Source organism: Pygoscelis adeliae, unplaced genomic scaffold (genome assembly GCF_000699105.1).
Source record: "Pygoscelis adeliae isolate BGI_AS28 unplaced genomic scaffold, ASM69910v1 Scaffold57, whole genome shotgun sequence".
NCBI lineage: Eukaryota > Metazoa > Chordata > Aves > Sphenisciformes > Spheniscidae > Pygoscelis > Pygoscelis adeliae.
In genome coordinates this window covers 18,961,339-18,984,939 of record NW_008825615.1, presented here as the reverse complement: position 1 = coordinate 18,984,939, position 23,601 = coordinate 18,961,339, and the positions used below count along the sequence as shown (strand labels likewise).

At 39.2% G+C, this 23,601-nt stretch overlaps 1 protein-coding gene across 1 annotated transcript in view; it reads left to right on the top strand.

Moving 5' to 3' along the window:
* Positions 1–2,481: 2,481 nt before the first annotated feature.
* The window catches only part of ARHGEF10 (Rho guanine nucleotide exchange factor (GEF) 10), a 106,666-nt gene continuing 85,546 nt past the window's right edge, over positions 2,482–23,601 (top strand). Inside the window, exons 1-4 of the mRNA XM_009333205.1 lie at positions 2,482–2,561; positions 20,182–20,349; positions 21,673–21,972; positions 23,250–23,316. Coding sequence (XP_009331480.1) covers positions 2,522–2,561; positions 20,182–20,349; positions 21,673–21,972; positions 23,250–23,316 — 575 coding nt within the window. The 5' untranslated portion in view covers positions 2,482–2,521. The remainder of the gene's footprint in view (positions 2,562–20,181; positions 20,350–21,672; positions 21,973–23,249; positions 23,317–23,601) is intronic.

The window sequence follows — 23,601 nt, the reverse complement described above, 5'->3', positions numbered from 1 at the left end:
TTCCACGATTATTGTTTGAATGCACCTGTATAGCTGTGTGTTGTGTGATTTTTAGCAGAATCAATGGGGAAACCACTTAGGCTACAAACGCAAACTGTGCCGTATGCTGTTAGTTGAATTAAATCATCTGGCTTAATCTTGATTTAAACATCTTTGTCTTGAGTGAGTTCCCCTGCCTCTCAATAGAAGAGTGAAAAACTTCTCTTTGAAATATGGTGCTGTTAGAGATCATTCCATGAACATGCAGTCTACTACATAAAATGGCAAATATTTTATTTTTATTGAGGGTATTACTGGAATGTACAATACACAAGCTCTCTTTGCTGCTGCAATGTTTTTCTCAGCATCTAAAAAGTAGAGAAGAATCTGTGGAACTTCAAGATGAATTAAGGCAATATAAAAGTCAACCCCTAAGGCATTCTTAAGTGAGAAAGTGTATCTTTCTTCTTGTGAATAACTGCATTGTTCAGATGGGAGCAAGCGGGTTAGTGGCTAGGACTCTTAACGCTGGGTCTGTGTCCTTCTTCGACACAATTCTTGTATAATTCGAAGCGTGTCACTGTGAGCTAGATCAAGCGAGAAAACAAGCTCAGCTCTGCGTGTTAATTGTTAGTATTTGCTTGTGAAGAAGAAACTGATTTTTAAAATCCTTGTTGAAGTTAACTTCCACAGGTGTTTAAAAACTTGCATCATACATTTAAATTAAAAAAAATTCTGAAGGCCTTTTAGCTACTCTTTTAAAGATGTATTTGGAAGAGGTGCTGAGACTAACTTTCAGAGGTTTGCTGGTTATTGTATGTTTCACACTTGAAAATCTATGTTACAGTGATGATTCAACTTTAAAAGAATAAAGAAAAATAGCCTTTTCGTCAAACCATATTTTTTCCTCATTTTGGCTGACAATTTTGGTGTGGCAAGATGCATTCCAGACATTTGTAAACAGGAACACGCCTTTGAGCTCTGCAGATATAAATTGTAGAGAGAGGCTTTAGAAGGGACGCTGTATAGTGAAAGCACATAATGGAATATTTTGTGTGTTATAGACAGATGTATATGTGTATGAATTCTTTCTGAGCCTTGGCTCTGAAGCTACTTGTTTTTGTCTAGGACTTGATTAAGAATTACCAAAGCTTAAGAAAATTTAAAAGGGAATTTTGTATGCTTAGGAAATGCAAGTTGTTATGAATTGTCTCATCATATGAGGATCCTGTGCTACCAGAGTTGTTATCCTTCCTGGCACATCTGTCCTGATGATTTGCCTTTGCATACCTGATGTCAGGGAGGTAAATTGCCTGGTACCTCCTAAGGTTGGATCCTTTTTTGAGGCACTCCCTCCCATTCACTGCCACCTCTTCTGTAAGTGGCAACTGATTTGACCTCTGTATCCCGTTTCATTTGGTTTATTATTTCTCCACTGTACCTTGAATTTCACTATCTCCTTCAACTTACTCTTTTCATACTTCAGCTATGGAGACTTTCCAAGGGCTTGAGCTGTTTTGCATGCTGTTGCAAGCAGAAACAGTAGCTTCTTGAGATTAACATCTATGGGCTACTCAAGAGTAGGGCAGAAAATTTAGCATTGGCTCTTCGACTGTCTTCTGTGGCTTTTGGAAAGTTACTTCTCCTCCTCAGCCTTGTTCTGAAATCTTTCTTTTTGATGTGCTGTCTTTTGAGTTAGAATGAAAATGGGTTTGGGGCAGTGTGTGTGCATTGCTCAGCACAACAGGTCCGGTTTGTCCTTCCAGATGATGCTAGAATATCGCTATTAAATACTGTTGGGGGAAGGAAGGAAAATTTCTCTTGCGGGTTCTGGGCTTTGCTCTCTCCCAGTTTGTATTCAGGACCAAAGTATGGGAATGCTTTGTGGGTTTATTCTTTTCCTTAAAACATGAAACTGATGGCATTTGAGAAAAGAGGAGGAAAGAGAAGGTGCTCAGGAGACTGCTCACTGGTATTTCACTCTCCTCAGGAGAGGTGAAAGTAAAGGGACTCAAGCGGAGCTTTTAAGATTGCAAAAGAAAAGAAGAAGCTGTGTATAAACTGTACAGTTAAAACTTGTGATTTCTGATTGCCAAATGGAGAAAAGCATCACTAAAACTGATGAGCTTCCTAGAATTTTTCTCCCTCTCCCCTTCATGAGATTTTGAAACAGAATATATACTCCAAACAGGCATTGAAATAACATGTTTTAATAATCTGCTTGTGATTGTCACAGTGGGAGCTGTGGAGTACCAAGTAGTTTGAAAAGTTCATCTTTCTTCAGCTTGCTTATTGAGATCATTGCAAGAATTGGCTCCAATGCTGAGGGCTGTGTACATAAAAAATTTGGACTGGATGTATTTTGAAGCAAGAAGCCAGGCACGTTTCCTCTTTTCCATAATGGTATTAGCTAATAGGTATGAGCTTGGCCAAGTTGAAAAGGAGTGTCTCAATATTTGGAAACTATGTTCATCTACAAAACATGTTCCCTTCATTTTTGCAGGGTTTTTCAGTCTGCTAAAGGCGTGGTGGATACACTAGGATGGACACAGAGGAATTCCCTCCCCCACCACCACCAGAAGGTAATTGAAAGAGATTGGGGTTTAAAGCCAATTTTGTTGTAACAATTTGATTATATTTCTAGAAGTGTTTTTACCTCCCCAACGCTCCCTTTCCCCATATCACCTTAAGACTTGGTCCCAGTGGTATTTTTCTGAAACATGAGCTCCTGTCATCTACCCTGTCTTGTTCTTGGACCTTGCTTGCTGGTGTTGCGAGAGCATGATGGGAAAAAACCTGGGGAGCGATTGGTCCTTACAGTCCAAATCTGCAAATACGTGTTTTCTAAGGCAACACTGTGTGGATCGTATCACTGTATCACACTTTGGCAGCCTCAAGTGTTCATGCATGTGGTGTCCTGTAGAGAAAAAACAAGTGAAGTCTGTGGCATGGGCAGGATATTTGGACCAGTGTCTCAAATGCCTGGACGGATTTGGAGTCTGAATTGAGAGGACAGAGAGGGTTGAATTGTTTTCTGTTGGGGCATGTGCTGCTTCCACCAAGCATACTTAATCTGGTCAATGTCTGCTGAGGGCTGTAGCTCTGGGACCTTCTGATGCTGCAGTTCTCTAGCCAGCATGCATTCCCATGGGAAGCAGAGGGGAAGCATGCACAGCTGAACCTCTGTGTGGTCAGAGCACAGAGATTTATGGAAGAGTATTATGTATGCTGAACTATGGAGCTGGTTCTGTGAAGTTAGCACTTGGTGCCCCTTGCCTGCTGTATACTGGTGGCCGTATGGCCACTTGTATAGCCCAGGTTTCAGAGGGCATAAAGATAGGATGTACAAAGACACCATGTCATGGTCTTCTGCATTTATGTTCTCTGTAAGAGAATATGGCTATTTTTTTTCCTGTTTGGCACCTTTGTGTAGTGCTTGATATGTATTTTAAGTCTTAAAAGGATTTGGCTTTTGATAGTTGGATGCTGGGAGGTTTCTTAGGAGAAGAATGATATGCTTGTTCTAGTCATCCCACAGCACAAGTTTATGGAGACGTGGGCTATGGACCTGTGGTTGAACCCCGTACAGCTGTTGTTATTTTGGTAAAGTTGCTAGTATAGTTTGTATAGATAGTGACTTTCCCATCTGTCCCTCATATAGGACATTGTTACTTATGGAATTACACTCTATTATATACATTGATATATGTATATATTAATGTATGTATATTAATAATATACATTATTGCTTATAGGGCATTTTACTTACTGTTCACACAGAACTTATACCTGTATGAAGCCATTTAAGTATGAAAGAGGATTTGTCTTATTTTTGTTCAGCCATAACTCTTTAGGAATTTGGGAATTGCCGTCCTAGATCAAAACTGCTTTCTCTCTAACTTAGACACTGCCACAGATAGAGGTCTGTTACTTAGATACTACCTAGGAAATTGGGAATGTGAAAGAAGCAGAAAGTTGTGAAATCAGCTTTTAATGGGTTAGATTTCTGGCCAGCATTGTTGACAGTTTTATTTACGCTCTGAGATATCACTGAGGTTATTGTTGGCAAAAATGCTTTTCCTGTCCTTGTCCTAATCCATGTGGTCAGGACCCTGAATTTAGCTCTGTTTTGTTTAATGACAGTTACTGTGAAACTGTCTCTATTGGATAGTCCATCTCCAAAGCAATGTAGTGCTGTGGGGGAAGAGTCATCCCGAAGGAATCAATATTTCCACTAGAGCAGGGGCTGCCATTTTTCAAAGACAGCTAATAATTGTGGCAACAGCTCCAACTTTGTGCAGCGTGTCAGTGTGTGGGTTACTCTGACAAAAATTCAGGGTGGGGTAGTTCAGTACGGTTCCAGAATTCAGGTTCTTTCTCTGCAAAGCTCTTTGTGACATGTAGAACTACATGTATCACGTCCTTATTTTCAGACTTGTCACTCCTTAATAGGATGGGATTAGACTTACTTAACATAAATTGAGATTCTGCTCTACCTGATCTTGCGTCAATGGATGCTTTCCCTGTCATCTCAAGAAGCTTTGTCTGCAACTATTGGAACTTCTATATTTTTTTACTTTACCATTGCTAACTCTCTTTAAAAAGCATATTAATAAAAGGAATATCAGTGAAGATAAATTTTAATAATTACACTAAAATACACTTTAGTTCACTTTCTAGATAATCCTCATGAGCCATTTTGCAGGTGGAAAATAAGTGAGAATTTTAGGGCCAAGTACAACTGCAAATACACATAACAATTAAAGGAAGGAAACATACAGGATTTTTTTTGTAATGGTTGAGGGGTTTTTTGGCATGCATATACACTGGCCACCCATGGTGTCTGCTCAGAAGAGATGAGCAGCACTTGCCAGTGCCTTTAGATAGTGGGCGCATGGATGGGTTACTGTGGCTCGTAGTGAGAATAAGGCTCGTGCTGGGTGCAGGACCCTTTGAAACATCATAAAAAAAAAAAATATTTTTAGCTTTTGCATAATGATTCAAAAATCCTGAACTGGGGCCACAGTTGAAATCACTTGCTTTTTTTTTTTTTTTAAAGTTCTTGTGACATCATGGGAATCTTTTCTTTTACCTGTTTGTTGTCCTAACAAATATAGCTGTAGTGTTGGAAGTTGCATGGGTTCCTTTCCATTTACAGGTGTATACCTTGCACTATAAATCTCAATTTTATTCTTGTCAAGTAGGTTTTCCATGGTTTTGACAAGTAACTTCCACAAATTTATTTGTGTCAATCCTAATGTGTACAAAGGGGAAAATAATGGTAAACCTTCATCTTTGTCATGGGGATGTTGTGAGAATGTATATGAAAGCTATGAGATTAAATTCGTGTTAAATAATGTCTTTTCATTAGCAATAACTGTCTGAATCTCTACCTTGTTTAAGTTAAGGTTCAGTTAAGATCACAATAGTAGAGCTTCTTCCACTTCTTGATAGGGAAAAACTACGTGTGATAAAAGAATGGAAGATAACATACATTACCTTTATTTCATTTATTATGCTTATGCAACATATCTGCTCATAGCTGTTTGGACATTCCATTCGTGCATTGTTAATTAGGCAGTGACAAGTCTGTGCTAGTTAATTCCCATACCCCAGAGCAAATTCAAGTACTGAGGAACTTTAGAAAAATTAATGCCTGTATGCTTCCTCCTCCGGACTGCTTTAAAAAGAGATTCTTCTTCTAGCCATGATTAAAAATTCCCTAGTGTTTTTCTCTGTATATTTTGGATGAATGTATGTGTTAGCAGCCAGGGAGCAGTTCGAGGGGGGTAGATGCAAAGGCTTCCTTGGCTAAGAGCATAATCCAAAGAACTCCTTCCAAAATTGGCACTTGGGATGATAGTACTAGCTCATGTTCCCTTATTTAGTGTGTCTGTGCATATGAATTTATGCACAAAGTGCTGGTATTTAAGATTTCATACATAAAAGATTTCCATGGCTATTTTGTGAAATAAAATTGAGGATGATTCGTGTTCTCTCTATCAACAGAAAAAATCCTTTTTCAAAAGCTAAATGAAAATGGCAAATTTTCTCATGGCTGTAAGTTATAATTACGGTTTTAATTGGTTGCTGTAATGGAGTGTCCTTAATCGAACCCATTTAGACAAGAAAAGGATATGCTGTGGACTGCAGACTACGCAGTGAGGAATTAAAAAGCTGGTAATTCTGAGAATCAGGAATCACATCATGCTTCTCCTGTAGAGGAGTCATCTTCACACTGACCAGCTAGGACTGGAGATCGGATGTTTAATGCTAGGGCGGTATTTATGTGTGATGGCCTGTGCTTGTGCTATTACTACTTTATTAGGAGATGTGGTCTCTGGCTCTTTTTCATTTCTTTACTTGAAAAACATCTTAAGATCTTGCAAAGTGGAAGTCCTTTTCTTTAAGTGAGGACTTCAGAGATGTTTATTGGAGCCTGTTTCAAAAGGAAAACCAGCTTTGATTGCTCGGCAGGATGGATACCTGACAAAGAGCTTCTTGCCCAAGGGAAGCTGGGGGCGGGGTGTAGGCTTCTGGCTTTGCATTTTCATCTCTGAATACGTCTCTCTCTCTCACTGTTTCTGGTACATGGCACTATACCTCATGATTTCTCTGTGAAAACTATTAGAAAACGTTGGGTGTATTTCCTCATCCTGAGTATACTTGCCAAAAATTCATCCTAGTTGTCCTACACTGAGTTGCCTTTTACAACGGTTGTAACACCTAAAATAAGCTTAAAGTTCTGTTTTATAATTAGTTGAGTCTATCAAGGTAGGTTAATATATAGTGATGAGATTTGGAGTATGGCTGCATTGCAATACACTTCTTGAATCGTGAACAGATGATACATTTTGTTTCCTATTTATAGGAAATTAACATATTGTTTATATTAAAATTTTAAAGTGAAATACTGAAATTTCAGGGTTCGTACAAGGACACTGCAAGAAAGAATTTGATAGCATAGTCTTCGTATTACTGCCGAATACTCTCTTTACCTGAGAGAGAATCACTTGTAACTCTTCATTTGGGAAGCGTGAGGTGCCCTTAAAGACCAGGTGTAGTGGAGAGCTGGATGTTCACTCATCTACACTACTGTCCCCAGTACCATGAGAAAAACTGGGTGAGAAACCTTGTTCTGCTGGAGTTTGGGATCTAAGATGTGCTTCAGTGGGATGAAATTTGGTTCTTTAGACTGAAAACAGACTGAGGATATATCCTAGACACCAATCGTAAAAGCATTTTATACACCTTTTTATACAAATGATTAGCTCTCTAGGGCTGTGAGTAGGATATTTCTTTGCTCCTGATATGGAGAGACATAGAGCAAGGAGGCCAAGGACTTAAATCTGGATATCCTGTATGTGATCGAGTGCTGTGATTGTGTCTTTCCGCGGTTATTTTTTGTCATTTGCCTGCCAGCGCCGGAACACTAAAATAGTTGTAGTTCCTCTGTCCCTGAGAAGGAAGTCTGGCTTGAGTCTGAGGGTAAGAGTGAAGTAGGAACAACTATACTCTCATAACAGTTCCCATTGGGATGTCTTTACATAGTCTAACAAAACAAACTTAGAAAAAATTTTTATTAACCCTAGTAGGGAGCTGCTGGACGGCTGCTGTGTTTCGCTGTAGAGATGACTGTATTTCTCTGCTAGGGGAACTGTTTTCTATTCTGTGTGCTACATATATTTCTTTCAGATTATTTAGTTACCTTTTGTGCTGTTTAGTGAATGATTTCATAGTTTATTTAGGTTTTAACTGTTTTCATAAGCTAATTTGTGACTGAGAAAAGAAGCCATTAAATTTGGGCTTTTATAATATTGACAAGAAAAGCACTTGTACGTTTTACGATTTAGTTTATAGAAGTGAAGAACACTGGGTGGACATAAGCTTGTGTTTTGGACTGAAGTAAAATAAAAAGACGTTACTTACTATGATTGGGGGATTGAAATAAGAGCACTGCTTAAATTAAACTGCAGCTATAAAGGGAGTTGGTCTTGGGCTAAACGGCATTGTTTGTTAGATATCTATTTTCAGCATACAGACAGTTACAAATGATGGTAAAAGGGGAGCCAAGATTTCAGAAGAATGAGAACAGAATATGAATTGTAGTTATGAATGGTCCCTTGTATTTGAAGCTGGCAGTAGCTTGCTGGTGTCTGACGTCCCATCTGTAACAGAACAATTTATTTATTTCTAAAGATCACATTTCTCTCAGTAAATAAAGGAAAATGCATTGTTTAAGGTAAGGATCCATTATTTTGTGTGACAACTCAGACAAGCTGTGTAACAAAGAGTAACAAGAAAATTCCCATTACAAAAATGCAGCTACGGTGTCACATGTCACTCCTAATTATGTGGTTTTTCTTCTAGCCAAGTGTGTTTGAGTGTTGGGAAAAACAAGAAATAGAAAGAAAATAGATTAATTAAAAACTTTGTTTTTAGCATCTACAAAGAAAACACAGTTTACATAGATGTAATTATATCTTATTTTGTTTTGAATTAATCCAGTAAAAGCTTTGCTAGATGTTTATAATGTGTAAATGGTCAAATGTGATTCACTGTCATAGATTTCCGAGAGGTTGACTTAATCCTTTTGGTAGTATTTGATGTTTTCTTTCTGAATAATAAATGATAGTTGTTTTTTTTCTATTCACTCAGCTGCTCTGTAAGGTGACTTCACTGCTGGACTTAACTTGCTAGCTGTGTGCAGGGACAAGGCCCAGACATGTTGATCAAAAAGAGCCGTTGATGATGAAATAAAGGGCTTCCAAGGGGTGGCAGCAAAACTTTATCTTTGGCTTGGGGAAACTAGTACTGTTTGCCTAAAAGACAAACAAATTGTAAAGAAATTTGTACTAATTTTGGGGTATTCTTGCAATGAATATTTCTGTAAGCTAAGTTCTGAAATTTTAATTTCAAACAGTGAGCCAACATATAAGGAGAGGTGTGAATTATTTTTTTTCTTTGCTTCTTTTGCCTTTTTCGTACTTGTATGTAGCATTAACTAGTCAGGATAAATTGCTGCTGAATAACTGAGGGATTTTTTAGTTTTGGGTTTTTTTTAATTCCGTTTCACTGATCCCAGTAAATATTTACTAATGATGCTTAAAGCCTCTGTAATGATTCTACTCTAGAGTTTACAGAGATTGACTTTTTTTAAACACTGTTATAATTCTTTTATCTTGTGCATGAGCCACGGGTAAAAGGTTGTTTGCATTATGATAAGTTAAATAAAGTGTCTGAATTATTGAATGAAACATTTATTAGGTGCTGCTTGCTTTTGCCGCAGAGAGGAACTGAAACTATGCCTAACAATCGGAGGGAAACATACTTGATAAACATTTTTTGGGGAAAAACCCTCCAACCCCCTATATATTCTTTTTTTCCCCTCATTGAACTAATCTTTCCAGGAAATGCAACCTTGTCATAGTTCCATTAAAATGAATACAGAAGATTATTTAGTCTGTCAAAGAAGGGTTGTTGCAGGAATACATCTCATTGTTAAATAGTCTGTTGTTGAGCTCAATAACTTTGGTTAGGTGAAAGCATGATAGTTCCTGAAAAACCTTTTGTCATGCTGGTACAGGTTTCTCCGGGGGCTGGAAGAAGGACATGTGTGCTCCTGTGCCATGGGGATGCCCACACGGATGGGCAACTTCCCAGTCTCTGTATTTCCCAGTTCTGTATGTCACAGGGAGAGACAAAGGGAAATCCGGGTGCTGACGCAAAATGTTGCCCTGGGAGCAGTGAATTGGTTCAGTGTAATGTGTCCGGAGGATCTTAGCGGTCTCCTGTATTGCAAAGGAAGTTGGAAGTAAAATTAACTTTGGCTGGGATTGCTCTTTCCCACTTGTGTATCTGATGGTGTGGGGTGGTGTTTGCACATGAAGAGTGCTTGCCAGCCAAATGCTTAAGAAGACTCTTCATGTTGGAAGAAATTCCTTCCTCACTTCCGTGTGGACGGGCTGAAGCTCTGAATCATGAAGTTTGGCTATGGCAGTTGTCTTCGGCCAATGTTGGGGCTAAGGCAGGGCTTCCTTTCCTCTCAGTGGCTAATGAAAGGAGGTGATGAGAAGGACTCTGAGGCTGATGGACTGAAAAGTCCCAAGGAAACACCATCGTTGTCCAGCTTAAGCCAGTGTCCACTGAGGTGATAGAATTTCTGGTAGCAGCTGTGTTAAAAGGGTATTGTAAAACAGGATTTCGGAGAGTTCAGTTAGTGAGTCTTGATGTAAGAATTACTGTTTTCATGAGTTTGCTTGAATTCCACAGGTATACTTTTTTTGAGCTATAACAGGACCGTAGTATGTTAGGGCAAAGAAGAGCAAGACACATTAAAACAATTATTAAAACAAATGCTAAGAAAGGAGATGCTATAAAACTCCCTCTCCATTAGCTGCTGGGATAACGGATTTGTCAAACTTTGCATATATTAAACTTTGTTTATAAATCAGTCTATCTGTATAGTGCTCTGTAGGCTGGGCGAAGGGGTAACAACAGAAATGAGTAGGTGAGAAGCCAGCTGAAATCCAAAATATTTCCAGTATTGTCCTGGATTTACAGGACATAACCATTCTGTTCTAGTCTATAAATTTTTCTGTAGTAAAAGATGCTGTAAATTGCTGTAAAAGTTGATTTCTAGATTGTTTCCTTGTTCAGAATACATTGAGGAGAAAACACAAATAGTTAAATCTAAGTTATTTTTAAGTGTGCGAACAGGGTGCACGCAGTGCTCTGGGAGTGTTACATGGAGACTGTTACAAAAAGACAAATCGATCCCCGAAGCCACGTGCATCTTCTGAGCCCCGCATGGGCCCTTATCATGGAAGGAGGCTGTGCGTATGAACACCTACGATACTGATAAGGAACTCGGATGCGTTTAGGAGCTGCTTTTGGGAGTGCCAGCAAGTGCTTCAGTTTTAACATAGCTAGATAAAGGGTTGTTCAGCCTGGACCAGTGTCCCAGAATTCAGGCATCCCTTTGCCAAAGTCATCTGAAGGTTCAGTCTAGAAAGTATGTACAGTTGCTGGCAAGGTAGAGAAAGAAACGTGATCCAAAAATGAAGTCAAATCCCTTACTACTTCATATCCAAAATGTGTCAGCCTGATAGAAATATGTTGCTAGATGTGATCCAAGACCTAGGATACTTAAGCTTTTGCTCTGGTGGGTTTCAGCTCTTTTTAGTATGATAGACAGTTTATGTACCTGAACTGTATGTTTTCTTTCTACAGAAGTGGGATCTCATGCTCCCTGTTTTAGGCCTCCAAGGTCTCTTTCTGCCACTTTCTGCTTCACTGGACTCCCAATTACTCTTAAAGTCCTTTCAGTTCAAGGTATTATCAGATGATACAACAGTTTCATGTTCCTAATTAGAATTAAACAGACTGTATTAGAGGAATGCATATTCCTCAAACGATTAAACAGTAATTGCTTCAATGTAAAAAGTAATTATTTGGAAAACTAGATATTAATAGATTATATCTGCTAGAAAAAAATGTGAAGAAATAAAGAACAAGCCAGACTGCTCTCACTGGTGGATATTTCCTTAAAAATGGTGTCCTGGTTTTGGCTGGGATAGAGTTAATTTTCTTCCTAGTAGCTGGCACAGTGCTGTGTTTTGGGTTTAGGATGAGAATAATGTTGATAACACAGCGATGTTTTAGTTGTTGCTAAGCAGTGCTTACACTAGTCAAGGCCTTTTCAGCTTCCCATGCTCTACCGACTGAGAAGGCTGGAGGTGCCCAAGAAGCTGGGAGGGGGCACAGCCAGGACAGCTGACCCAAACTGGCCCAAGGGATATTCCATACCATGTGACGTCATGCTCAGTACATAAACTGGGGGAAGCTGGCCGGGGGGGCCGCTGCTCGGGGACTGGCTGAGCATCGGTTGGTGGGTGGTGAGCAATTGCACTGTGCATCACTTGCTTTGTATGTTCTTCTTATAAAATCCTAATAGTAATAGTAATAATGATTTTATTTCAATTATTAAACTGTTCTTATCTCAACCCATGAGTTTTCTCACTTTTACTCTTCCAATTCTCTCCCACATCCCACCAGGGGTGGGGTGGGGGGAGTGAGCGAGCAGCTGTGTCCTGCTCAGTTGCCAGCTGAGGTTAAACCAGGTTATTTTCTCACAAATGGTTATTTTCTCACAAATATATCAACTACGTGGTCAAAACTGCATTTCCTAGAAAATTTTCCTTTTCCTTTTTTCTTCACATGACACTTGTATCCTACGGTTAGCAAACATGCTCCATCCCTGCGCTTGCAGAGCTGGATACTTCATTTTCCCAATGACTTTGTAGTCCTTCTGCTGTTTGATTTCTGTTTTATTAAAGCTCTCTGGTTTTCCCATTCCCTACGTGGACTGTCCATTTAGCAGCATGTTGTAGGCAAGTTCAGCAGTTCGTATGCACAGTAGCTGAGGCTGAGCTTGGCTATGCAGCCATCATCAGCACCTATCTCTACCAACAGACATGTCAGACAGCAAGGTAGCTTTTGTGTTTTGACTGCTATACCTCATGTTAGGTGCCTCGTAGCATTTATTCTAATTCAGACTATTAACCTTGGTACTATTAGGTGTGAAGTGTATTAGTATTCCTTTAATACTGATGGAAAGCTAATAGCCTTTAATATGGATAGATGTTTTTCAGCATAGATAGGGATTATCATGTATTTATGCAGTTTTCCAAATAATGGCTGTGCATACTTTCCTTACAGCATCTCCTTTTAAGGACTTCACTTGCTGCACATCAGCAACATTTCTTGGTGAAATTTTAATGGCAGAATCTACTAATATGGTGCTGACGTGGAAAAGACCTGCTCGTCCAGGGACCAGGCTTGGTCTACGTTTCTGGCCATGGCAGGCAATATCAGTGTCGCCAGCATGCCGAGTATGAAGGCAGTTAAAGTAAATGGTCACAAAATGCTGATTTTATGTAGCAGCCTTTCCGATTATACCGTAGCCAGCGCTGAAAAGCATCTTGCGGAGTTACAAAGGAGTACAGGTCTTCCTGGTGTTGCTGCTACTACTCTCTGGACAGCCTGGTTCATGTCTAATGTTTTTATTTTAGACTTCTGTTTTTTTGCAACTCGATTCTTTTAAATTTTAGCTAACTTTAAGCTTAATTTTTAGCATTGTGAGTAGTTTGTAAGGTTCAATGGTTTTGGTATTTGTAAATCTTTCCTAACATCCACAGATCTGGGCTTTATTTCAAGAAATAAAATTCTTCAGTATTCAGCCTGCTGTTGTTAGCAGTATCTCTCTGAAACTTGAGCAGGCAGATTCATCGTTCTTTTGACTTTAATTTTAAGTTTGTTTTCTATCCAGAAGAATAATATCTGTTGTGCATGCTTGACAACATAGTTAGTGTGTAATGTGTGTATTTATGAAATACTAAAGAGGCAGTCTTACTTATTTCTTTGTTGTTTATTTGCAGGGAGAGCCTGTTAATTCATGTGGTTTTGCTTTTGTTTCCATCACTAGAAACGCTTTTTGCATTAATGTGTACTGTTTAGTTTTGTTTTTTTTTTTTAAACTGTTTTCCACAGAGACTTGTAACGGTGACATTGTGGTCATGCTTTGGATACGTGCACGAGCTGTGTGTAATTAGCATCATGCCTGTACTGCAGGGACCTGGGTTTCCTGCAGCGCCAGCTTAGTGCAACTGCAAGTGAAAGGGGAATGAAAGCCCTTGGCTGCGATCTGCTTCCCATGGGAAGAAGCGCTCACCCATGTGTTTTTGCATACACAGTTTTGCTTTAGACTTTTCTTTCCCCCAGCAAAATAGACACTTTCCACCTGCATGACTGTATGAGGAGCTGATTTATGGATGCCAGTGGTGTGCTGGCAAATGTCACGCTGTGACTTGGAAGTGTCGGTGAAGGGCAGTGTTTGCAAGAGGACTTGCTCTTAAAGCCAGCCTTCCTCTCACGGGGTCCCTCCTGCCTTGCCCGGTCACTCTGCACATCTCACCCCTCTCCGTGCGCAGGTGCCAGTAGAGGTGTCATTTGGGGAAGGCAGAAGAGAGATGCGTAAGCCGGGTACCAGAGTGAAAGAATATTTAACTTCAGTTTTCTCTCCTGATACCGAAGAAGTCGTGGTCGCGAGTGGGAGACATGAGCAGGTAGAAAATACCGTATTGCTTTCTAGCTGTAGGAATGCAGTCTAATCGGTGCTAAAAAGCTGGGAGAAACTAGAGGCTATCCAGTGGTGACCGAGTCTCTTAAAACCTTTTTGCAAGTTCCTGCGGAATATGAATCAACCATCATTTTCCAAAGGTTTACAAGTTGGCCAAATCGGGGAACTTTTGCAGGGACAAGTGTTTCCTAGCACAGTGTTCACCTTTCTGACAAACACCAAGCCTCTGCTATGAAATTTCACCTGGAATAAAAAGTGAACAGCTTGAGAGCCGTTTCATCATGGAGCACAGTCAGCATGGTATGTTTGGGCCCAAATGGTTAGTTCTACAAAAGTAATGATAACTTCAAAAATTCAGTTATTTCCTGGTATCTGCACACTTCCATTTCTTACTTATATCTAGTGCCTTGTACGCTTATGTGAGGAGCTGGGCAGATTTTAAACCTTTAGAAATAAGGGTCTGAAAAGGCAAGCGTATCTCATCTGAGAAATCTCTGGAGTGTATCAAGGTTAAATAATAAGCACTCAGATTGCTATGCCTGGCTGTTTGCTTTGATTTGTAACCTTTAAGTTATCAAATTTTGTAATAGCTACAAATATTCTGAGATAGTAAACTTTTTTATTTTTTTTTTACTGAAAAGTTTTGCGTATTTCAAGATACTCAAGAATTTGTAGAAAGTTGAAGCATTTGTGGAATTTGGCTTGAGGGAAGGTGGGTCTATGCAGTCCCAAGTGTCTTGTTGCAATCCAAAATACATGAGTAACAAAGATAAATGTTTTAAAACTGCACATTGGAATAAGAACAAGCAGCTCCTGCCAGTCTGCTTTAGGTTCAATTTTATTAATTTTTTTTTCACTCAATAATAATTAGATACTTTCCATCTGAAGCATTTTACACTTATTTTCTTCATCGGTCAGTGTAAGGTGGTAATATGTTCAAAGTGACTAAAAGTGTTTGTCATTTAGAAAAAAAAGAAAATTTGGCATTCAGTGAATATACAAGACAGATTACACTCTAGAGGCCCCTCCCTCCCCAAAAAAATTTAAAAAAATTAATCTGTTGGAAGAAAAGTGACTGTTAGAGGGAGGAAGGAAAAATAGTTTTCCTTTCTGAGAACATGCATATTTACCATGTCCTGCAGTCTTTAGAAAATTCTTTGTCACGGAGTCTTTTAAATACAATAGATGTATTTCCTCGTTTGGTTCCATAGTTCCCTGCTAACTTTAATTAAAAAAAAAAAATACTACAACTGATTGCAAGGATGACATTCCTAATTATACAGAAACCTTACTTTGGTTTCTAAAGATATTTCTCAAACCTTACAACGTAACACAAAATATTGGTATTTCTTGATGGCAGCGTACCTGTTTATGTCCAGGGATTCCAGGTGTGTTGTTACTGTGCTCCAGACTGCTGAACTGTTCCTGCTTGGGGTTCTGTTTCCTTCTTCCTTTATCATGGTTTTCCATGGAAGAAACTCAGTTGACTTCTTCAGGATCGTCTCTGATTTGCATGACTGCAAGGGAGGGCAGAGTTTAGGGGTGCTTTTTTTTCCTGTGTGTTTGCACTGTATTCAAAGTGCACTTGATAGTAAGTGCAGAGCTATTTTGTTTTAGTTCTGTATCTCTGAAATAAACTGTTGAAGAAAACTATTAATGAAGCTTCACTAGCTTAATCTCGGCTTTAAAATTAATGTCACTCTTAAACTTGTAACTCTTCAGTTGTATTACATTGAACTATAAATAGTTTAAGGAAATTGAATGGGAAAGCAGATGGTGCCAAGAATGCTTTGCCATTGGCAGAGGAACCAAAAATTGCTTAAATTTGCTAATGCCCCAGCAGGTCTCTGGAAACACAGCCTAAGTTAGCTTGTTTTTGAAGTAAGCTTAAGAAAAAGTCATTTCACTGAATAACATACCACAGAAAAAAGTCATAAATCTGTGTGTTGTGCTAACAATTATGAGAGTATATATTCCTTTTTCTAATCCTGAATTCGCACTTTCACACTTAATTTAACTTGAAGACAATTCTTCCATTATATCAGATTTTTTTTTTTTTCATGCTTTAAAACTCCAAATAGAAATTTTTAGAAACGCAAGAATATCCCTGAAGAATGGTATTGGCGTAAGATGAAAAAGTTTAATCAGTTATTGTATTCTCATTGCTCTCGTTGGCACGCGTAAAGTTAAGGGTGTGAGTAGTGGTGAAAGGGCAAATTGGATTTTTAGTAACTAATTTAATTATTTGAAGTAATTCCAGGCAGACTCGGTAATGCTAAGCAATCTGTTGTTACTACTTTGGCCAAAAAAAAAAGTGCATTTTAAAATTATGTTAAAAAAAAAAAGAAGTAGTTGTCCTCTATGTGATTGGGGAGGGGGCCTTTGGAAATCCTCCTTCACCCCCACAGTTTTTCTCTGCAAGTACAGTTGCCTGGAACTGCACTTTTTGGTTTGATCCTTTTGATTTACAGTTAAAGGGTTGGAGGAACTGGGGCTTTCTTCATGAGCAAGAGATTTTGCAGTGTGGCGTGGTGGCTTTTCGTAGCCATTCAGCCTAAGTGTAACTGTGCTGTGTGTCTCCCTAATCTATTGTAGCACTTCCCAAGTGCTTTCGTGTGTGTGTGTTGTTTTGATGTAACACAAACAACTGTAGAAAAAGTACGTATTTTCAAAACTGTAGTTATTCAAGATGTCTTTTTTTGTATGACATAATCTGTATTTATCTGCAGTGCTGAGCCGCTCTTCAGTTGAAGAAAAAGCCCATCACCCTCTCTTTATTTTTGTTATTAAAATACTTTTTCCATCAAATGAAATAGTATGCTCTTGGGATTAAAAGCTTAAAGGAGAATATTTTTATTAAGTATGAGACTGAAGGGAAATTTAAAGGGTTAAAGTTTATCTTTATAACTGCAGAATTAAGCAAATGCAGAAGTGATGCAAAGCTGAAATACAGTTTTAAAGCTTTCTGAAGTGAGGGTATTTGTCTCCAGTCTGCCCTTTCTAAAGGACGTGTAATCTGAGAAGGGAATTTCTCTCTTTTTTTTCTGTTTTGTAATCTTAACCCACTGTCCCATCAGTGATGTGATTTAGGGGATCTTTCCAGTCTGTAGTGCCCTATTACAGGGTTCTACGCCTTGTTTATTTCTGATGCAAAGTAAATGTTTCTGAATAAATAAAACAGGGCAGCATTAACAGCCATAACAGAAAAAAAATTAGGTGGCACCTTCAATTTTTTTACCTTAGTTGAGAAAATCAATTCCTATGTTAGGATTTCTTCCCAAAATCATAAAATATGGGATGGTTGCTTTGTTAGGGGGAATGGGGAGGCATGTTGAAGGGGAGTTGCGCATTGGTTGATCACGTTTTGCTCTGGGGTCCTGAGTCATTCCTTTTGCTTTTAGTGTCTCAAATTACCTTTTTTTGCCAGTGGCAGGTCTTGTCTGTCTCTGACAAATGGCTCTGTGCTGGACTTGAGTGCCTGGGGAATTGCATCAGTGTAAAAGTGCTGGAGTAGAGGGTCATCAGGCATCTGATACCTAAGTTACTTTATATGCCCTAAAGGAGCATCTGGATCCAGAAGCTCCCTAACCTAGCAGCCACAGAACCTCAGAGGTGCCTGCTGCTCCCGCGATGTTTCCCTGCGCGGCTCAGACGTTTCATAAGCATACATGCTTTTTCTTTTGCCGATGTCAAGAATTGACCTCCAGTGAGCAGGTGGGTTCATGGCTCTCAGCTGAGCCTTACTCCAGCAACGCCCCAGTTTCCTGAGTGGCCTAATCCTGCAGAAATGATCAACTCATTACAGTAACCTCATCTTCCCCCTCCTCCCTCCATATGAAGTGCAGACAGAGCTACTTTATGTTATTTGAAGCGGTTGCTGCTGTGGTTCATTTCTATAGCGCAGCGAGAAGAGTTGTGGATAGCAGTGCATGTACACAAAAAGTTGTGGTTTTGTGGCTGTTACCTGCTTGTGACTGCCATCTACTTATTTATCTGCCTAGCCTGCGTCACTAACCAACACTTCACACACCGGTAATCACAAAAACCACTCTACTTAGTATTTCACAGGTTTGCGTTTTCCAAATTTGAAGTACACAGATATACTGAAAACATAAAGAAACTGAAAAAACAGAAATAAAACACCACCACCACCCGTCTTTTCCTTCTTTTCCCCATTACTGTCAAGCAGCAAGTAGTACAAAATCTAGTCAGGCAGATGTTGAATCGGGAAGAATGCTGTGATTGTCGTGAATCATGTGGAAGAGCTCTGCAGGATTTTTGCATCTTTCAGGAAAAAAAAATATTGCTAATGGACAAAAGCAAAAATGAAAAGCCTTAATCCAAAGGCTGACTTCTTACAGAAGGATTTTAAAAAAGCATCAAAATTAAATTAAATGTCCTGCTGCCTCAGCCATAAACCATGACAATAAATGCAGGATAACCCCTTTTTTGTTCCTTACTATTTTTGCAATTAGTTCACTTTTTCTCCTACAGAGAGGCTGCATGAAAGATCTTATTATTTGTGGCTGTGATAAAATTTGCTGGCTCAGCCTGCCTGAAGAAACAGAAGTCTTGGCAGGGATGCTGATTACCATGACAATCTAAGCAGTCTAGAGCTGTGGTTTGTATGGGTTTTATCATAAAGATACAAAATGTGTCCTGGATGGTAGAAAAGCTGATAGCATCATCGTGACTCAGGAGATTCAGTCGTCCTTGCAAGACTTTGTTTTTCATATTGTGTTACCTGAAAAGGGGGCGGGGGGAACCCTATCAACTTCATGTACATTTTTATGACATATTTGTGTCTTTACATATTTATCTATTTTAGTATATATTTTTATGCTATAGTTAGGTGGGGTTTTTATAACATTTTTAGTATGTTGTTGAACACCTGTGTGAAAGTTAGGTACCGATCATGGGTTTGAGGAAGAACTTGGGAGGAAGGTCAGCTGGGCCGAAAAATTTCCACAGATGACATTTCTGCCTCAAGGGGACCTCTGATAAGAGTTTCTCCTCCAGAAGGTGGGAGAGCAGCTAAGGCAGGTCGAGGGAGGGATGAAGCCCTTTTGTTTCGGGGAGCTGCAGTGAAGGTTTCTGGAAGCAGGGAGGAGGCTGGTGGGTTTGAGCATCCCTCCCTGCAGCTGCTCTGGCTATCCCTCCTCTGTGCAGTGTCTCTGACAGAAGCTTTGGGTGCTGTGGACAGGCTTCTTGCGATGTGAATGCACAGCAAAACCAGCGGTAGATAAGGCAGTGAGGGGTTTAAATCTTTGTGGGTTCTCGAGACTCCTGCGGGTAAGAAAAATAGCACGGAGGGAAGTTGCCTGGCACTTCTCCCTGCCCCCCCCTCCCCAGCCCCGTGTACAGTGCCAAATCTGTGCTGCAGGGTCTTCACAAGCAAAGACAAAAACACCCCCCACACTCCCACTTCCTAGCTGTATTAGGGTGTAATTATTTCAGTCATTACTTCTTCAAAGGTAAGGACTGAAAAGTCAACCCCCCCACCTCCACCAAAGTGCATCTTGTGTGTGGTAGTAGGGCTAATAGCATGTTGCATAAGGTCATTGGTTTAAAACTCTCAGATTGGAGTAGGAAAACCAATTTGCTGGTCTCTCATGACGTGTGTGAAGAAAGTTACCGTCACTGGCATTTTGACACTCTTAAGAAAGAATAGACTTAGAAGTTTGAGTTAGAAAGGAAAAATGACTAAAAGTTATAAAGTCCCAAACTCCCTGTACAAATAAATTAATCTGTGATTACTTTTCTTGCTTAAATAATCGGCTGCTTAAGTGTTTTCCTAAAAATGTTTTGGTTCATTATGACAAAAGCAAGGGTATTTGCAGTATCAGTTCTTAATTGCTTTCCAAGTAATTTCGTTGTTTACACTAAAGGATTTATTGAAAACTGCATGAGATTATCAACATGTCAAGGAGCTTTTGTTCTGTTCCAGTAACCTAAAAATCTAAGGGTTCATTGTATAAGCTTCATTTGTAATGTGGAACATTTACTGGTCCCATGAAATCATTATTAAGAGCAAACAACCAAAAGCATGTCTTTGTGCACAGTTCTAGAGCATGAACCAAAAGCCACGGGTACGAACGATGAAGAGGAGGACGAGGGAGAACAGTTTGACTTTGACAGTGGAGATGAGATACCAGAAGCAGATAGGCAAGCCCTTATGCCACCCCCTCCTGATCCTGGATGTAGCATAGAGCACCAAGAGGCTAACACCATAGGTAAGTCAGCCCGTTGGGCTGTGCCTCCACTAGGCTAAATACTCAACTGATTATAGGATGCCTTTTCTTGACAATGCAGTAAAAATACTTGTAAAAAGAGGTTTCCATGGGAATACCACACAAGTGCTGTGAATATTCCTGCTAGTTACACTCGTGGTAGATTTGACAAGGCAGGTGACCATCACATGTAATTCCTGTGAGGTTTCTCATCCAAGTGTGACATCCAAACCAATGGATTGGTCTCAGTCACAGTGCCATGCTACAGGAAAACTTTATGCCCTTGCAGCTCTAATGGCATGTGGATGGCTTGAGATAAGCTGCTTTCACAGCTAAGCTTGCTGGTTGCTGATCTTAAGATGACATGCATAAAAATAAATGGGAGTCTGAATGTATGAATTTGGTTGATAAACAGGAGTTTTATTTTATTAAACATTAAAACATTTGTTACAACACATGTAGATGTTCCCAGTGCTGAGGTGTAGTCTGGAAATCACTGTATTCTGCTGAAACAGACAACAGCTGGTTTTGCTGACTTTGATCCAATTTCCTTTTGTAAGTGGAGTCATTGTGCTCATGGCAATTAAAGACAGATAACTCTTCAGGTGACTATGCAGTTTGACAACCTGGAACTTAAACACCATCTTTCCCTGGAAATCTATTGCTCACTCACCCTTTTGTGAAGTTGTACTTACAGCTCAAAAACGTTTGATTGCTTGTGATGCAGTTCGGCAGCTCGCTTCAGAGGGGCCTTTGGTTCTGCTGTACCTCAGCTTGTCTCTAGAAGTACCAGGAACTTTGTGTAACAGCAAATAATTTATTTTCAAAGAGGAAAACTTGGAAAGTTATTTTCTTTCCCCTTTTCTTAACAGAACGTTTTCAGGACTGTTCTTTCAGTAGTGTCCCTCCAGTGAAATTTTTCTCTCCTTATGGCTATTTCTAAAATGTTTCTTGTGTTTGTAAGATCCAAATTCATCTAGAATCCAGATTTAGCCTTCAGGGTTTAAGGCTGTTTCCAGCCATGTACTTATGACAAGCAAAAGAGGACCCTGGCTACTTGTCAGAAATCCTCCTATTCAGGATTTAGAATCCAGTTATTGTTTTTCCATAGGCATCCTCGTAACCCAGCTTGTTTTGCTGCTGCTGCATTCCTCATCTGTAAAATGGGGAGGATAGCACTACTGTGTGGGAATTTTATGAGTCATAGATTGTAAGCAACTTGTATAGTAAGGATCATATCAGTGTTTAGGATATTTGCAAAGAGCAATATTGAGCAGCTTGAACAGGTGTGAAAAATAAAACTTTTTTTTTTGTTTAATTTTTCAACTAAAGGGGCTGATAATTTAGAAAACAGCGAGAAGCTACAAACATCAGAACCTGCTGCGGAAGGCACTCCAGCCAAAGTAAATCCCTACTCAGTCATAAATATTTCACCAATCCAAGACAAGGATCCATCCTCATCACCGGAACCAAGTCCTCAAGACGAATGTGCAAGTCCAAACTTGTCCGGTGGATATTCTATTCCTGTCCCCTGTGGCTATGCTGTGCCATCTAATTTACCTTTGATACTGCCAGCATACTCCAGTCCTGTCATAATACGCAGTGTTTCTGTAGATGAAGAAGGTACTGTATTTACGCACCTTACTTTATTTGAAGGGGAATCCTTGTTTAACTTCAGGTACCTGTGCTGTTTTGTAAGTGCTTGTGTAGCAGCACTCAGCCTGGACATCTGTGGGAGATTTTGCATCAAAATAGAAAAAGAACTTCGTCCTGCAGTATGAACTAAAATTTCTTGTCAGACTTGGAAGAAAAATGTCAGTTTGTTTATTTTTTATTAAAAAAAAAAAAAGTTCCTACGGGACTCTGCTTGCCGTAATAGGATTGAGATACCTAAGTAAAGACGCATAAGAAAAAACAAATGTACGCAGTCAGTTCTTTTTCAACCCTTATTTAAGTTGGTGATGCTTGACCTTTGTTTTCCTGGCACCATATTACAACATATAGTACAAGGGAGGACTCCTGTCTTATCTTGCCATCAAGAGTGATTAATGCTGATTCCCTTTTAATGTCATGAAATAATTTCCAGAGCCATAGTTCCGTGTCCAAGCCAAATGGTTTCTTCTCATATCTTACCATGTTTTATCTATGTCCTGGCAGAGTTCCTGTCCCTTTCACCTTTTCTATATGCACTTCTGTTTGTTTGTTTGTTTTCCAAACCTTGTGGATTTAGAGTCGCTGTGAAATGTTTTCCTTGTCAATTTGACGAATTCTGTTTGTCCTTTAGTACAATTTTAAGACAGAAGAGGAAACTTGAAAGGGAAATAATGATGGATTATTACAGAAACAGGAACGATTCCCCATTTTGTAACTAGAATTGGCAAAGCTGACAGCTTAATGTCAAGAGAGCAGGAGGAACAGAAAGCTCCCCATATCCTGCCTTTTATTTCTTCCCTGTATTTTGAATATACTATTCTTCAGCTAGGCAGCAATTCTACTGTAATTCCATGTACTGTGATACTTTTTTTTTTGCAGCCTTTGCTGTCTACCACCATTAGGAATATTGGCAAGTAAAAACCAATGTGTTTTTGTGGTTGTTATTACCTGTAGAGGAATATATGTTTGAGATTAGAATTAAATGCATCAGACATTGTAATTTCCTCTTAACAGCTCTTACACCAAATTGCTGTGTCTCTGAATGCTTTCATTTGCAAAAATAGATAGTGTGAAGAAACTTCTAAATTTTTTTAGAGGTGTTTAAGGATAAAAATGTTGTATAGAAGTAGTTTATTCATTAGCAGTGAACTAGTAAAATCAGTTTCTTATGCTAAAACATACCGTTTGAACCACACTGACATTTTATTCCAAGTGTTTTGCTGATTATATTTTTTTTTTCTACTTAGCAGGTACACAGTCAGCAACTGAAGAATGTCACTGCAATTCTGTAAACTCAGAGGAGCCTCAAAATAGGTGATCGCCAGTTCAGCATGTTTTGATGATCTGTAAAACCTTAATTCCTAAGAAACCTTACATTTGATAAATCAAATATTTTATTTTTGTTGTGTGATGCTTCCATGTTTGTTTATTTTAATTTTCTTAACTCCATAACTCTGGTTGTGTACCAAAATTGGCACTGGTTGAGGTCTCGTATGTATAACTGTGCATTACGTTTTTGAAGGAACTAGGTTTCTAGGTTTAATTTTTATAGAATCATAGCAATGTCAGCTGCAACAGGCTGCTGGAGATCTTGTAGTC